Genomic DNA, 17,374 nt, shown 5'->3' with positions numbered 1-17,374 from the left:
CAGCATGAGCAAAGGCCTGGAGTGGTCAGGAGTGTGAGCTTGGATCGGAGTTAATGTTGTGTCCTGTCTGTGCCCATCTTCTGCCTCAATATTTTTGTGGCCCTCTTTATTCGAAAGACTTGGCTCTCACATTTTTCTGCTGAGACTACAGTGAGGCCAAGGTCAGAGCCTGGACCACAGGCACCTAACAGTCCATTAATAAAAACGTTTTATGCGGTTTTTGTCCTTCACCTTCCCCAACTACGCCTTAGCCCCACCATAATTTGCCGTCTTAAGAACAGACTTGCCCAAGCAGCCAAATGTACTTTTTTGGTTTGCTTCTCTGTACTGATGGCTGAGCAATGAAAAGGGAGACGACTGAAAGGTGGGCATCCAAGTCTACCTATAACACTGGTTGGTGGAGTGTGCCTTTTGAGGCTACTTGAAATCAAGTCCTGTTTGTCTTCATAACATTCTCTCTGCCTGTGATAAAGTAAAAATAGCATTTCTAGGTATGTGAAGGAGATTCTGTCCTGCTGGGGTGACACTCTTCTAACAGCATACGATAATAATTTAATGCGAATGTAATCCACTTAAAAAAAGACCTGTTTTGTGTTCATATTTCCCTGGGTCCTCAGTTTTGCCTTCTGTAAAATGCTCAGGACATTGGTGTTCAGGACAAAGTCAAGACAGCATAGGCCTTTAAAATCACAAAAGAATTTTTAAAATGTGTTATTAGTTGAAAGGATTATGCGTTATGATGCAGTTTTTAGGATTACACCTTTGACTATCATTACGTTTTAATAGGTTTAGATGGTGTTGTGTGTCCTTCAAGAGTGGTGACATTTTTCTTTTTGTCTCATCTGCCAGGTTTCAGCATTAAAGACGATGGCCAGTCAGGGAGGACCCAAGTATACTCTTTCACAGCAGCCTTGGGCCCAGCCAGGTATTCACATTTTACTATTTGGGATTTCTTTTTTGGGATGTTGATTAATTTGCATTTATATGGTCTCTGACAGCTTCGAGTTGGTTTCCTGCTCCTCCTGTGGTTTGTGTTGATGCGGGATGCCGTTTGGAGCCGACAGGTCTTAATGGGCCAACACTACCCGCATTTCAAAAAGCATTCCAAGGAAATAAGAATTAAGAAATACACACACGCGAGTTAAAAATGAAATGTGGCTTAGATGGAAACACTTTGATTCTGTACACCTGCTTTTCATTGTGCTAGAGCTCTGATCAAAGTCCTGTGTGTGGTGGTCCGAGATTACGGAGGGGGCGCTGCTGTTCTCAAGTAGTAAAGGAAGAAGTGCTGGGTCATTACTTTGTTTCACATTTTATGCAGGTTACTTCCTCTGTTTGTTAACATTTTAGAGTGTTCGAGAAAAGTTATAAAAATTGTGTTTGCAGGGAATTGGCAGCCGATATCATTGTCTGATTGGCAGATGATGTTAGAGATGTTCCGGTCTTACTCTTTCCTAAATGTAAATTTTTTTTGTGCCAGAGGGATTTTTTTGATTTTTTTTTGTCTTTAGTGTTAGCCCTCCGACATTTAAAATCATGACGTTGTGGGTTACTTTTGGTTTGTTTTGTGGCATTTTAAGTTGTCGTTTAAACTGGAATGAAGCGTTTTGGTAGATTAGTATTTTTCGCCATTCTCCGGCCCATATGATGATAGAGATTTTTTGAAACCAAAAAGGGCAAAATGGAAAAAAAAAATACTGTTTTTAATTATGGACAGGCTGTATCTGAGTTGGTGGGGCAGCTTTTTGCTCATAGTGAGACAGATCCAAATTCAGGTTTAGCATCCATAAAAAATTGACTGCCTACAGGCACCTAACGTGGTGTTAGGTCTTTAATACAGTTGGTTTTCAATATCCAAAGAATGTTAATGTTTGTCAGGTATTTATTTCTTTTGGGGAAAAGAGCTGAGGCCATTCTAAACATTTTCAGTTATTCTTATTAATGCCTCGGGTTAATTTGAAGTTGAACCAGAACTAAGATGCTGAAGGAGAAGCTGAATATCTCACAGGAGGATTTGCAAATGTACAGTTATCCCTTGTGTTTGAATGGAAGACAGGATTTTATTTCAAAACTTTGTCCCATGAACTTTGATGATGTTATATAGGTTTGCCTTGATTTGCTTTATTGCAGATAAACTTTGTGACTGTTTTAGGCTTTTTGCTCATTGTGATGGAGACAGTGAATGTTTTACTGTCTTCATTATTTGAAACCTTTGTATCACGTGTGAGATTGAAATTTTCATTATGTTACCAGCGGACAGAGATCATACTTGGTGCGGTAGCACGTTCTGTCAGAAGACAGAAAATGAGATTCTTTTACTGTAACACTGGACATTCTAATTGGAGTTGGCTGTGGTGGTAGCCACCTGTCCTGGCCCCTCACAGTCAGGATCAGACTGGTCACTCCGTCAGTCAGCACAGTTCCGGAAGGAGTTCTCACCACCCTTGGATTAATTGGGACTGTGGCCTCAAGGTTTCAGCCACTTACAGGACTTATTCAGAAATAGCTGATTTTATTTTGAACGTTTATACAAATGAAACTCTTGGGGGTGCAAGAGCTATTTTTGAAAGAGGTAGAATCTAACAGACAGGTATAGGTGTATTTAATACATCCAAGCCCAGGGACTTGATGCGTAATTAATCTCTTTGGAAAGATTCTCTCTCACTCAAGACAGGGCTGTCATTTTCTCCAGCGGAATCTTAGTGGAGCTCCCAGTGTCAGGCGTGCCGTGCTCTGAAGCATTACTAGCACAGTCATTAGTAAAACAGGAGTGGACAGAAGGAAGCTGACAGGAGGACAGGTTGCAGTGGGGCTTGCTCTTTTGTCATGAACCCACTTCCTGTCGTCGTGAGGGAGGACGTTTGGCAGATACAGCGGTGGCCCTCTGGTTTGCCTGGTCGTATCCTCGGTCCCGTGTAGCCGCGTGGAGCTGCGGAGTTGCTTTTCCTTCACCTGTATGACCAGAAGTCCACTTTTAAATGGCAGAGAGATGTTCGCCCTTTTGGGGTGGGAGCCTCAAGAACAATCTAGGGACCTGTCTGGGGCCCTGGACACCCAAGGTGACTGGTTCATGCAGACTTGATCAGGTTTCTGGGGATCATTTCACGATAGACTCAAAGGAGATTGGGTTATAAATTAGGATGCCAGTTTGTTAACTTACTCTGAGAAATACACCTTCATAGGAATTAGAGGGCTCTATTCACTGGGCCTCACACCCACCATCTGGTTACCAAGGGCTCTGAAAACTGACTTAGGGATTCTTGAAGTGTGTTAGGACAGGACCAGAGCCCATGGAATTAAGTGCCCTGTAGGAGCGTTCATCTGTTCTATGAAAAATAAGCAATTCCCGGATTGTTTGTTCTTTCTTCTCGAGAGCCTTGATACTTCCTTACCCCGTTCTGCCACCCTCAATTAAAAAAAAAAGTTGAATATGATATAAAAACTGAGCTATTAAGAAGTATATAAAACGAAAAGTAATTCTGTTTTCCACCTCCAAGCTAGTCCTCTCAAAGGTAACCACTATAAATAGTCTCTTTCCCCCAATTATTATATATGTACCAGCATATACGGACTTTACAAATGTTGTAAACATAAGATTATACTTATATTCTCCCCCCCCTTTTTTTTTTAACTTATTCTGTATCTTGGAGCCCTTTCTAAACCGCCACATCCAGCTCTGTGCATCCTATTTAATGGGTGTGTGGAATGCATCACTGTAGCACAGTTTGATAATTCTATTAATAGGCAATGTATTTAGTATTTTTTCCCCACCCGTTCTTTTAAAAATGTCCCTGTACACACGTATTTTGGTATTTCGTAAGTCTATTCGTAAGGTAAGTTTCTAGTAGTGGCAGTGTTAAGCAATAGAGTATATGTGTATTTTCGGTTTTGCTAGACCTTGCCTAATATCCTCTAGAGAGGTTGAACCAATTTATATACTCCAGGGGCGGTGGACTAGAAGGCCTGTTTCTGCACACCCTTAACCAAATGTGGATATTCACAGTCTTAGTAATTTTTACCAGTCCAAAAATATCTCCATTGTTTTTTGCTTGTTTGTTTTTGAGAGCGAGAACAAGAGAGGGAGAGTGTCTGCATGCCAGGGAGGGAGAGAGAGAGAGAGAGAGAGAGAGAGAGAATCCCAATCAGGCTACATGCTTAGCATAGGGTGGGTGGGGGTGGTTTGATCCCATAAACCATGGGATCATGACTTGAGCCAAAATCAAGAATTGGACGCTTAACTGACTCAGCCACCCACGCACCCCATCCATTGTTTTAATACACATTTCTTTAATCATGAGTGAAATTGAACATCTTTGAAATTATTAATCATTCTTTTCCTTTACAGCTTTCTAGGTAGTTTCCTCTTTTAAATCACCTCATACAGATTACTATTCTTCTTTTTCATTTGTATTTCTTTTCAGACACTATACAGTGGGCTATGTAATTATGTCAGTTACAGTCTTCTGGAATTCTGTACCCTTTCTGATAATACAGTATATGAATGTAACAGATGGGTTTTTTAGTTACCATTAAATATGTGTGGATATTGTTGGGATGATCTCACAAGACAAGAGAGCATCTCTTACTGTGAGTCAGTTCTGTAAATGAGTAAGCTCATTCATAAGTGATTCTTCCTAGTGTCTCTCTGCAAATAATTTTTTATTTTATCTTAACTGTCACCTAGGAATGCCAAAGGAACACTATTATAGCCCCTATAAGTGTCCTGAAGGGTATTGGGGGAATTCTTTTGCTGCCCCAGCCTTTGGAAGTAGAATTTTGTATATAGCAGATACGTAGTGAATGCTTATAGGGCTTGTAATTAAACTTGGTAGATAGGAAGAGTGAAAGAAAATTGGGGGGCACATAGAGATCTTTTCTTTGGCCGTTTTTCTCTCCCTTTATTCCTCTGAATGAAAATGGAAGTGTTTCTTCCCTTTTTCTTTGTAATCCTAACAAGGTCCATTCTTTCCAGCAAAGGTCTGTGAGCTTGTAGCAAGTGCCTACAAGACAATAAAAGCGAAGCTGCCTCTGACCTTGAGAAGTATGTCGTTGTACCTATCCAATAAAGATACAGAGTTCATCCTGTTTAAACCTGTTAGGGTGAGTATTGCGATATTTTATTTGAATGTTGGCCAGTCTCTTCAAGGGTTCTTGCCGTGTCTACTATTTTCTTCTTCCCGTGAAATTTAAAAATGTTGGTATACGATTCTAGGAAAGTTGATTAATAATCACTGTGATTCTTGAAGGGCTTACAAGCCAGCACCTGCCTGATTATATCCTCCCCACACCTTTGTTTTAAGTTCTTTACGTTACCTATGGCAACGAGATACTTTTGACCTTAAAGTACAAATTAGTAAAAAAAAAAAAAAAAAAAAAAAAAGTCATCAGACCCTAACATTGAATGCAGCCCAATACTTGAGAAAGCACCATTTCAGGAATTATGCTTCATTTTACTGGTGAGTAGTGGAAATAAATGGCTTGCAGTGGCCGCCCAGGGATTAAATGTCAGAGCAAATTTAGTGCTCATAACTTCCACCTCTGCGTTGAGCTCACATCTTTACCGAAGCATTGGTTGATTTTTAAAGTACATTCTATGTATCTGGAAACTTTATTATCTTTTGTGTGAGAAATTGCTGCTGGGGGCTCTTACTGTTCTTGGCGGGGGGGACTTGGGGGGGTGTGGGGGGGTGGGGACAGGAATTACTAGAGTTTAGTTTTTCCAGGGAGTGTATTCTGATAAGTCTTAGGTTGTGCTAGCATGTGAATTATTAAGTACAAATTATATGTCTTTGGTAATCTGATGAAAGATACATTTCCTCCACTGTTTGGCTAATATCATTAAGATTTAGCATTCTTGGAGGGTTGCCTGGGTGGCTCAGTGGGTTAAGTGTATGACTGTTGATTTCAGCTCAAATCATGATCTCACGGTTTGTGAGTTTGAGCCCCACATCGGGCTCTGCACTGACAGTGCAGGGCCTGCTTGGGATTCTCTCCCTCTATCCCTGTCCCTCCCCTGCTTGCATGCTCTGTCTCTCTCAAAATAAATAAATATTAAAAAAAAAAAAAAAGATTTAGCATTCTTAGAGAGAGGCAGACCAAGGAACAGACACATAACTGTAGAGAACAAACTGATAGTCAGCAGAGAGGAGGCAGGCGGGTGAAATAGGTGATGGTGATTAACGAGTACAGTTGTCATGATGAGCAGTATGTGTTTATGGAAGTGTTGACTCACTATATAGAACACTTGAAACTAATATCACACTGTATGTTAACTAGAATTTAAATGAAAACTTAAAAAGATTTAACATTCTTGGTGCTTCGTGTTCAAGACAACCACATGTTTCCGGTGACTCATTTAATATGATTGCCTCTTCTTCTTTCTAAGAATAATATTCAGCAAGTTTTCCAGAAATTCCATGTTTTGCTGAAGGAAGATTTTAGCCCTGAAGATACCCAGATCATTGCTTGTCCTTCTATGGAACAGGTAATCCATCATCAGAAGATCCTTGTTACTTTTTTTTTTTTTTACATTTATTTATTTTTGAGAGACAGAGTGAGACAAAGTGAGAGTGGGGGAGAGGCAGGCGGAGTGGGGGAGAGAGGGAGACACAGGATCGGAAGCAAGCTCCAGGCTCTGAGCTGTCAGCACAGAGCCCGACGCGGGGCTCGAACTCATGAACTGTGAGATCATGACCTGAGCCGAAGTCGGATGCTCAACCAACTGAGCCACCCAGGTGCCCCTTTTCAAAAAAAAAAATTTTTTTTTTGATCCTTGTTACTTTTATTCCTTCTTGGTTGTTTTACTTGAATAGATAATGTCTTTGAGTAACTATGTTTTTAATTTTAATTAAAAAAATTATACATTACTGGGGTACCTGGGGTGGCTCAGTCAGTTAAGTGTCCGACTCTTGATTTTGGCTCAGGTCATGATCTCATGGATAGGAAACTGAGCCCCACGACGGGCTCCATGCTGGGTATGGAGCCTGCTTAAGATTCTCTCTCTCTCTCTCTCTCTCTCTCTCTCTCTCTCTCTCTCTCTCTCTCTCTCTCTCTCTCTCCCCCCCCCCCCCCTCCCGTGCATGCTTGCTCTCTGTCTCAAAAAAGTAAAAATTGTACATTGTTTTATTCTGATGAGCAGGAATTCAAACTTTGAGTTGCTGTCTCAGTTTTTTGGTGATGGCTTTATAATTTTGCTTTTTAATTCTTTCTGATATTGCAAGTTGCTGTGTTTAACATGAATGAACTGTTTGTGAAAATTCAAATAATGCTATTTAAGTTTTTAAATAATTTTATTTGAAGTATGCATGAAATGAGGCCCACATTTCAAATGAAAAAAAGTTATTTTAAGGATTCGATGTTAGGGAGAGAGAATGAAACACTTCTAAGTTTAAAGAACTGAATATAGAGCTCAGTCTGTGTTTACTATTATTCATGTATTCAGTTTAGCCAGCTAGTTTTTGTTGAGCATGTGTTATGTATTAGAGTAGGCTGGTACTAAGGAGGGTATTTGATTTCTGGTTTTAAGTTTGGTATAGCTTACAGGTTTTATATGTGTGAGGACTAGAAGCTGGGGGAACCTAATCAGAGTGGGTGGAGAGTTGGGGGAAGGACTGCAGGCAGTGAGTGTGGGTGAGTCTTTCAGGGGGTTTTAACACGTTGGGAGAGAAAAGTTGTAGCTGGAGGAGAAATGGGGTCTTTTAAAAATTGAGATAGAACTCCTATGCCATAAAATGCACCCTTTTAAAGTGGACAGTTCATTGGCTTTTAGTATATTCACTAAGTTGTACAACCATCACCACTATTTAATTCCAGAACATTTTCATGCCCTCCCAAAAGAAACCTCATACCCATTAGCAGATTCCCTGTTCCTCCACCTTCTATAATTTACTTTTTGTCTCTATGGATTTGCCCATTCTGTATATTTCATTAAATGGAATCATACAGCATGTTCCCTGTTAGGACTGGCTTCTTTCTCTTACCAGAATGTTTTTAAGAGTCTTCCATGTTTTAGCATGTATCAGAACTTTATTCTTTTTATGGCTTTATGTATTCCTTTATATGGATAGATGGGTCATATTTTAAAAAGCTGAGTCTATGGTTCCAGGATTTTAGTTAAAATACTTCTTTTATAAGTCGTTTGAAGTAATTATGTGCTGTGTGATTATACATACTAATTTGATATATATATAGTTAGGTTTTTTCCACCACTTTGATTTAATTTTGTTTTTTTATTATATAAACTACTTACATGGTTCCCAAGTCAGAATTCTAGAATAAGGTAGAATTGGAGACGTCCTGCTTTCCCTTCAGTCCCCTCCAGCTTTTCCTTCCTTTACCTTATAAATAAATATTATTATTTGTTACTGGATTATCTTTCCTTTTTTTTTTTTTTTTTTCTTTTAAAGATGGGGGAAAATGCATGTTTGTATATTCATGAGGATCCAGAGAGAGGGAGAAAATGATGCTGGAAAAAATGCCCTTGAGTGGCGAAGTGGGGGACGGAACTTGGAGGGTGGAGCCTTTGTTAGTTCATAGGTATGGGGTGTTCGGTAGTGAAAGGAAAGACAACTGAGTGTTTGGGCACACGTGGGAGGTGGTGGACAGGATCGGACCTCATAGAAGCTCTCATCTGATGGCTTCATGTTTGTGAGTGAAACGGGAAGCAGGGTCATCATTAAAAGGGAGGAGGCAGGCTCATTTGAGTTCCGTGGTTAAGGATCCAAGAGAGACCATTCAGCATGGTTGACTGGTTTTCCTCCAGTTGTGTCCAGCGGCGTGAATGTGGGTGTGGGGTAGCCACCACTAGACTCCTGCAGGCAGGATGCACACGTTAGTGTATGTGTATGTTTGTAACTTAAAAGTTCTGTGGTAGATAATCACTCTTAGGGACAACTCAGTTGCTTTGCTCTGCCTTTGTTCAGTGTTCTCTTGATGAACTGCTACATTGGTTTCATGAGATACCAGTAGGTCGCCACCTACGGTTTGAAAAACACTGATAGAGAGAGACCCATCATTCTGTGCCTGGATCCTCTTTCAGAACCATTAACCTTTTCTAGATAATAATAATAATAAATAATAATAATAATAGCTGATATTACTGACTGCTGCCAAGCACTATTCTAAGCATTTGATATATATTATCTTATTTGATCTTCACTTGACTCCCCTATATTTGCCCCATTTTATCGATGAAGAAGCTGTGGTCCAGAAAGGTTAAGTAGCTTGGCTGAGTTACACACAAGGTAGGAACCAGAGTCTTGGATTGTTACTGGAGGGAACCCTCTGGCTTACTGTTGCCCATTGGGGAGCACCTCGCCGGCTCAGTTGCTAGAGTGTACGACTGACTCTTGGTTTTCGGAGTCATGAGTTCAAGCCCCATGTTGGGCGTAGAGGTTACTTAAAAAAAAAAAAAAAAAATTCCCTGTAAATGGAATGTTTGTGCCCCGTTTTCTTAAGATCCAATATATAGCACACAGATTTTGGGGGGTAACTTTTTTTTGTTGTAATTTCAAACTTATAGGAATAAGGTAATATTCCTCATGGTAATATTGGTAATAAGGAACTTTACCCAGTTGTTTACATTTTCCTCCATTTGCTTTATCTTTAGTTTTCTCCCTTCCCCTCCCACTCCACCCCTCTTTTAAGCAATTTGAGAGGAAGTTGGGAGACACTGTGCTCCTTTACTTGGAAATGGTTGTGTATTTCCCAAGAACAAGGAATTCTTTGACCCTACCCCCCACGCAGTGATCAAAATAGGAAATACAACATTGATACTATTATCTAATCGATAGTCCATAATCAGATTTCTTCAGTTGTCCCAGTAATGTCCTTTATAGATACATCTCTCCTGGTCTGGGGTCCAGCCCAGATGTTGCTTTCAGGTGCCACTTCTCTTTAGTTTCTTTTAACCTGGAGCAGCTCTTCAGCCTTTTGGGCTTTGTGTGTGTGTGCGTGTGTGTGTATTTATTTTCTTGTGTGAGAGAGAGGGCGCAAGTGAGCAAGGGCAGAGAGAGAGAGAAGGGGGGCTCACCCAAAGTGGGGCTCGAACTCATGAACCATGAGATCATGACCTGAGCCAGTCAGATGCTTAACCGACTGAGCCACCCAAGTGCCCCTTTTTGGCTTTGTTGACCATGACAGGCCAGTTAATATCCCTTTATTTGGTGTCGTCTGTTCCGTCATGATTAGATTGAGGTTTTGTATTTTTGGCAGGAAAAACACAGAGGTTATTTTGCATCCCTCTCACCGGAAGTGCAAGTTTATAGAAGAGATTAAGGGACAATTATTTTGATTACTGAAACAGTTTGTCCTGTGTGGAAGGGTTCCTTGCCGAGTTCATTTAACCGCAAGTCTTCTCGCCTGGCTGACAGATTGTCTGTGTGCAGACTGCAGTCCCCCTGCCCCACCCCACGGTGTGTCGGTTTCTCTGGTTGTCCTTGGGGGCCGCTCCGTGTCACGCCCTCCTTTACCGGGTGGGCAGGGTGCTCCAGGGGTCAGGCAGAATTTGAGTGTGAGCTGAAATTCACTCCTCAGGCCTGTTCTTATGCATTTAAAATAGTCACTCACAAAATTCAGCTTATACACAGCGCTTCCCACAATACACTCTGCACAGAAAAAGGTGAAACTGATTAGATTTATTTCTTTTTTTTTATTTATTTTTTTTATTTTTTAATATATGAAATTTACTGTCAAATTGGTTTCCATACAACACCCAGTGCTCATCCCAAAAGGTGCCCTCCTCAATACCCATCACCCACCCTGCCCTCCCTCCCACCCTGCCCTCCCTCCCACCCCCCATCAACCCTCAGTTTGTTCTCAGTTTTTAACAGTCTCTAATGCTTTGGCTCTCTCCCACTCTAACCTCTTTTTTTTTTTTTTTTTTTCTTCCCCTCCCCCATGGGTTTCTGTTATGTTTCTCAGGATCCACATAAGAGTGAAACCATATGGTATCTGTCTTTCTCTGTATGGCTTATTTCACTTAGCATCACACTCTCCAGTTCCATCCATGTTGCTACAAAAGGCCATATTTCATTTTTTCTCATTGCCACGTAGTATTCCATTGTGTATATAAACCACAATTTCTTTATCCATTCATCAGTTGATGGACATTTAGGCTCTTTCCATAATTTGGCTATTGTTGAGAGTGCCGCTATAAACATTGGGGTACAGGTGCCCCTATGCATCAGTACTCCTGTATCCCTTGGATAAATTCCTAGCAGTGCTATTGCTGGGTCATAGGGTAGGTCTATTTTTAATTTTCTGAGGAACCTCCATACTGTTTTCCAGAGCGGCTGATTAGATTTATTTCTATCCCTTGTCAGGGTTAGGATGTAGGGTTTTTTTCCTTGTCATTTTCATTGGATTCTAAATAAGTTTGATTCGGTGACCCTTCACAGGCCGCCACAAAGCCCGCTGCCCCACGGCTGCTTTAGAAATCACAATGGCATTGTGCGTCCAGCCATGTTCGTTTGGCTTCTTAAAACTCTGAGGCTTTTTCTCTCATTCTTGTTTTTTTGTTTGTTTTTCCTCTCATTCTGATTTGAGGATCTGAGCAACGTTTTTGAGTGTGATGTTCTACAGCAGAGCTAACATAGCCTTTCACTTTGCTTTTCAGCTGAACCTTCTACTGTCCGTTTCTAAATAACCAGGCCCGGCGGGCCGTGCGTGCCGCTGTCTGTCCTGTTGGAGCGGGCTGGGAAGTCTGGCAGCCTGCAGGACACCGAGGAACTGTCTGTGGGAATGTCCCCGAGAACCACGCAGGTGCGCTGCTCAGTGCTGACTACAGAATGAAAAATAAGCAGAGTGTTGGAAAGATTGGTGTTTCCCTTTTAAAAACATCACAATGCCAAAGATTAATCTAGGCGTGTGAGAACTGCCTTCTTTAAATGGTCACGAGAAACGGGAGTTTTTCGGGGTAGCTGTGGTGGGCACGCAGTGAAATGGTTCTTAGCAAACGACGTGCAATGAAAATCGGTTACAGTAAGGGGCGCGAAGAAGAACTTTACAGAAGTACAGTTAATTAGAAAGCTTCTAAGAGTAAGGTTTGTTAAAGCCTGAAACACTGCAACACTTTGAGCCACTGAACATTCCACAGAGGCTATTTTTTTTACTTCCAGAAATCTCATTTCTACACTCTATTTAATGTAATGTTTCTCCTATCACTTTGAAGTTTAGTTTGAGGTAGATTGGATGCATCTGAGAACACACTCTGCTTTCCTGGGAATTTGGGGTGTTATCTTTTCTGTGTGTTTGATGTGAGGTAGTTTCAAGATGCAAGGACTCCGTGTAAGGTCCCAGTGTCTGTACTCCTTGAACTGCTTAGGTGCAGAAACGTTCAAAAGCAGGGCCTGGCGCCTCCCGACAATAGAGATGTGCCGTATCTTTAATGAGAATCTTCACGGTGCAATAGTCTGTGTTTTCGAGTGGGAAGTACCAATTAAGGTGGCTTAAATCCGGCACGTCGGGGAGAGAAGGAAACCTGATGAATAGTGCGTCTCGTGCACGAAGGTCAGGGTCACCAGCTTTCTGTGCACTACCTTCGGTTTTAGTAGCTCTTGGAAAAGTGAACACCTCCGTGTCCCGTGCATCCGTTCATTGGCTGTGCTGGGCCCCAGGCCGGTGGGCCCCTAGCCCTGCTACAGCAGGAAACCTTCTACTGACCGAGACCAGGAGGATGAAGGTGGCCCACCCCTTGACATCTCCCGTACTCTGTTGGGGATCATCACATAAATTATGCACATCTCTGAGTTTTCCTACTGAAAACTGTTTCCTGATTGGATAGGCTGCTTTTTGGTTCAGGAGGAGTTGGGAGTTATTCAGACACTATCTAGGAGTAGAACACTGATGAGGGTTCTGGAATGTAGCCAGCAGACCTCATTCTGCAGGGCCGTAGGGCATTTCTCATCCCCTTCAAGCAGACTCGCAGTGTGTGGATAGGTTGCATATCCCGATGTCTGTCATTTTAAACAGGTCACTTGTTTTTCACCTCTGTTTAAATTGGTGACGAATGTGGCTTGATAGAGCTTAGCAGTGTATTTTGGGAAGGAAAGAGGTGAAGAGGGTCCATATTCATTCTCTGACATGAAATGAATGATGCAGGAAGATTATATTTACTTCCACTTACTATTTTAAATACATGTCTAATGAAATAAACTGTAAAATACCCCGTTTTCTGTATTATATGTACATTTGATTTTTTAATAACCTTTCCAAAGAAATGAGGGCATGATTATTGTACATTACTGTGACTGATTTAATCTGATGTACAGAACAAGTTGTGTTCTACTTAAGGATAAAAATATTTGATGGCACTCATTCTTGTGTTTTGAATCTTTTATTCCTGAAACACTCGAACATCTTACAAAGTGCGAAGTAGGTGGTAGTGATCCAACTTGTTTGCTAAATGAATATTTGTTTAAATCTGTACAGTTTCAAGTGTTTACTTATACAAAGAGTGTACATACTTTCAAATAATTAATTTAAAATGCTTTATATTATTTGGCTAGAAATCGCTGTTTTTAATAAATGTGAATTTTTTTAAAAATAAAGATTTTCGCTTCCTACTTTTCCTTACATGTCTGTAATGTGTATGGATTCTTTTTAAAAATATTTTTTGATCGAAGTTTTTAGTGAGGTAGCTTGTGATTCACATGCAGTTATGAGAAATAGTAGTGGGAGAAGTTTCTCCCAACGGGAACATCTTGTGAAGGTAGAACGCATTATCACAAGCAGAATATTGACATTGGTACGCTCCGCCAATCTCTTCAGATTTCCTCAGTTTACTTATGCTGTGTCGATCTTTTAGTAAGATAATTATTGTGGAAAGACATTTTTGAAGCATCTTAACATGTTTCATCAGTTGAAAGATAATTTTTTTCTTTGTTTGCAAAACTGCCCATTTCCTGAATACCATCATCAGCACAAGTAGTCGTGTTGAAATTTAGTGTTACTGAAGTAGCAGTAAAAAGTCTGTATTTTGCCCCTGGCTTAACAACCCCGTATCTGTAGATTCCCCTCTGCTGTTTATCAGGTTACAAGAAAGAATAGTCAACCTTAGTTTTCAGAGAGGTATTTGGTGAGAGAATGTTGCTTCTCGGAAGAGAGGGACTCTACTGCTCCCTCCCTGGAGCGCCTGTTCCTGGTGGTGGCTCCATTAGCTTGTCTGTCTTCTGATGGCCTTGTCTGTCTTCTGCGCCTCTGTCCGGCTGGCCTCGCCTCCTCCCTACCCTTCCTCCAGATCTGCCCGCTCCTTGAGGGCACGCACAGAAGACGCCGCTGTCTCACTCGGGCAGGAAAGGGCTCTGTTGGAAGGAGATGGGGGACTCAGACAGACCAGAGGCTGGAGGGCCAGAGGGACAGGAACCGGAAACATCACAGATGTACATGTTTTTTTCAAAACCGAAGGAGCTGGTCCAGCCCACGGCAGTGGTAGGGTCCTGGACTGGGCGTCGTCACTGCTGCTTCCTCTTGGGCAAGCTCGGGACGACAGTCTCTCTCTGTCCCAGTTCCTACCGATTTATTGCCTCTCAGCTCCACATCCACCTTTTTTTGGCCCCTCTTTTAGACTCGGGAGCTGGACCCTGAGAACATTCCTCCTTTGCCAGCGGGTGCAGGGTTAGGCTTCCCAGGGGAAGGGGCCTCCTGTTTCTGGTGTGTTATTTTCCGTCTACACGCAGCTGAGGCAGTGGCAGTGCTTGGGAGGCTGGCGGCGCTCGCTCTCTAGGGAGATTTCTTGAGCTTTCTTGGTCTCCAAGTAGGAAGCGTGCAGCTCCCGGCACTGCGGCGACATTCCCCACCAGCCAACGGGGGCGGCCGGCCTCCCCCTTGGTGCTGGTGGGGGCCCTTCCAGGTTCTTGGTTCGCTGCTGGGCTCCTCTGCAGAGAGGGGAGCGGAGGCGGGGAGGGGGTGGGAACCCGGGCCTTGCATCTGCTCTTCCTGCTTTTCTGGGTTCTCTTTGGGTTCTCGTTTAGCGTCAGCTGGTTAATCCTTTATACTACATTTTCTCCCTTCAGATCGGTCAGATCAGGTGCGGCTTGTGTCCTGCCTGGACCCTGACTGATGCAACCCTGTTCACAAAGCTTCTGTAGTGGGAGGCAGGGTGCGGCTGCCCCCCAGAGCCACTCACAAGCGGGGGTTTCCTTCGGTAGAGGCTGGAGGTTGGACAGCCAAGGAAAGATACTGCCCCACCATGTCTCCACGTGCTCTATTCGGGTCTGCCCCAGATGCCCACTCTCCCCAGGTCCCTGCACAGGCCGTCAGCTCTCCCGTGGGCCCCCAGCGTGTGCCCCCACCGCCACCCCCCCTTCATTCTGTGACCCCGTCCCCCTCACCCAGGGGACTCTGCTTTGCTGTGCTCCACCACAAAGGAACGGTCACGCTGTTTTGCTCTTGCTTGCTGCTCTGCTGCCCGCGAGGTAATCCCCCTGGGGGCAGACAACCTGTTCTTTTCTCTTTGGACCCTGAGCACGTGGCGGGTGCTCAGTGTGTGTCTGTTGCACGACCTCATTAGTTACTGAATTTGTAATTTTGTGGGCAGCGCACGAGGCTCCATTTGCCTTGGGGCGTGCGCGCACCCCTTACGGTACTCGTGAGGAGACCCTTGTGTGTAACCGAGCGGGTTGGTGTGCATAAACGGACCAACTCAGTTCATTTTCATTTCCCAGGGAAGTACCTTTCCCCCCGCAAGTCACTGAAGATAAAATGATAGTAAGTCAGAATTTGCCCTCTCTGGAAGGTGAGGGTCTGGGAGGGGCCCGGGGGGGAGGCAGAGAGTGTGTCACCGGTTGAATTGTGTCCCCTCCCCCTACATTCCTGTGTTGAAGTCCTACCCCCCCAGTAGGACTGGAAACGGGACCTTATTTGGAAATAGGGTTGTTGTAGACGTGGTTAGTCAAGATGAGGCCATACCCGAGTAGATCAGGCCGCTCATCCAGTGTGACTGGTGTCCGTATAAAAAAGGGGAATCATACACACACACACACACACACACACACACACACCCTTCAGGTGCTCGTATAAAAAAGGGGAATCACACACACACACACACCCGCCAGGTGCTCGTATAAAAAAGGGGAATCAGGGGCCCCTGGGTGGCTCAGTCGGTTAAGCGTCCGACTTCGGCTCAGGTCATGATCCCGTGGTCCGTGAGTTCGAGCCCCGCGTCGGGCTCTGTGCTGACTGCTCAGAGCCTGGATCCTGTTTCAGATTCTGTGTCTCCCTCTCTCTCTGACCCTCCCCCTTCATGCTCTGTCTCTCTCTGTCTCAAAAATAAATAAATGTTAAAAAAAAAAATTAAAAAAAAAAAAAGGGGGAATCACACACACACACACACACACACACCCACTAGAAGCCCAGGTGCTCGTATAAAAAAGGGATGGACACACACACACACACACACACACCCCCGCCAGGTGCTCTAGCCGCGCCGAGGATCCACTAGAAGCCCAGGAGGACCCACTAGAAGCTGGGCGGAGCCAGAACACAACCTCGCCTCCTGCCTTCGGAGGGAAGCCCTTCATCCGGGACCTCCAGCCGCCAGAGGCCTGCGACAGTAAGTGTCGGAGGTGGAAGGCACCCGGCGCGTGGCCTCTGCGAGGACAGCGCTGGCGCACATGGTGGGGGGGGGGGGGGATCTGGCTCTGCCGCGTGGCCGGTCGGCTGGCGGGTCGCCTCGTTTCCCTCCCGGTCTGGGAGGTGATTCGCGTTCCCTGAGGAAGGTAGTCCCTGATGGCCGTGCCGTTGTGTCCACTCTTGGGTAACACCGGCACGGAGGGGCCGGAAATCCATACTTCCGTGTGAAATCTCTGGTCTTTGAACTGTTGGCAACGGGATACGTTAAAATGGGGCTGACCAGACGAAACGCCTCTGCGAGGCCACCTGTTTCCAAGCTCTGCATTAGTGGAAGAGTGCTGTCAGGTTTGCGAAAGGAGAAAGATCCGGGCGAGGGCCCGGCCGCTGATGGGGAGTCCCCACACGGAGCAGCACGGAGCGGGGTGCTTTGCCGACACTGACGCCTCTCATCCCTGGTGTGTAACTGGGAGGTGAGCTCTGTGGTCGTCCTCCTATTACAGATGAGGAAACTGAGTCACGGGGGGGCCCGTGACCTTGCCCGGGGTCCCATAGCTAGCTGGGGCCGGCTGATCCCAGGGCACAGATGCCTTCAATGCCCTGGCGGCCTGTCTCCAGTCCCGTGGAGGATGGGGGGGGCGGGGGACATGGGGGCCGGCTCTGAGACACAGCCACCACGAGCCTGGGGGAACTTGGCGGCTGCCCAGACCAACTTAGGTCTCTAGTGCCTGCTGGAAAAAGGGCTTCTGTGCGCCCTGAGCATGGGCACAGAACCAACAGGGCACGTCAAACGCTGACGCGGGCTTGC

General features: G+C 44.2%; 1 protein-coding gene across 2 annotated transcripts in view; it reads left to right on the top strand.

The window, feature by feature from the left end:
* The window catches only part of COG3 (component of oligomeric golgi complex 3), a 70,245-nt gene extending 58,389 nt beyond the window's left edge, over positions 1-11,856 (top strand). For both annotated transcript variants that reach the window (XM_042973500.1, XM_042973466.1), the window contains exons 20-23: positions 850-925; positions 4,973-5,100; positions 6,386-6,484; positions 11,615-11,856. In XM_042973500.1, coding sequence (XP_042829434.1) covers positions 850-925; positions 4,973-5,100; positions 6,386-6,484; positions 11,615-11,644 — 333 coding nt within the window. In that variant the 3' untranslated portion in view covers positions 11,645-11,856. The remainder of the gene's footprint in view (positions 1-849; positions 926-4,972; positions 5,101-6,385; positions 6,485-11,614) is intronic.
* Positions 11,857-17,374: the final 5,518 nt, after the last annotated feature.

This window comes from Panthera tigris, chromosome A1 (assembly GCF_018350195.1).
Source record: "Panthera tigris isolate Pti1 chromosome A1, P.tigris_Pti1_mat1.1, whole genome shotgun sequence".
In the NCBI taxonomy this organism is placed as follows: domain Eukaryota; kingdom Metazoa; phylum Chordata; class Mammalia; order Carnivora; family Felidae; genus Panthera; species Panthera tigris.
Note: the sequence above shows the minus strand (reverse complement) of the source record. Positions and strands in the feature narration are given on the sequence as shown.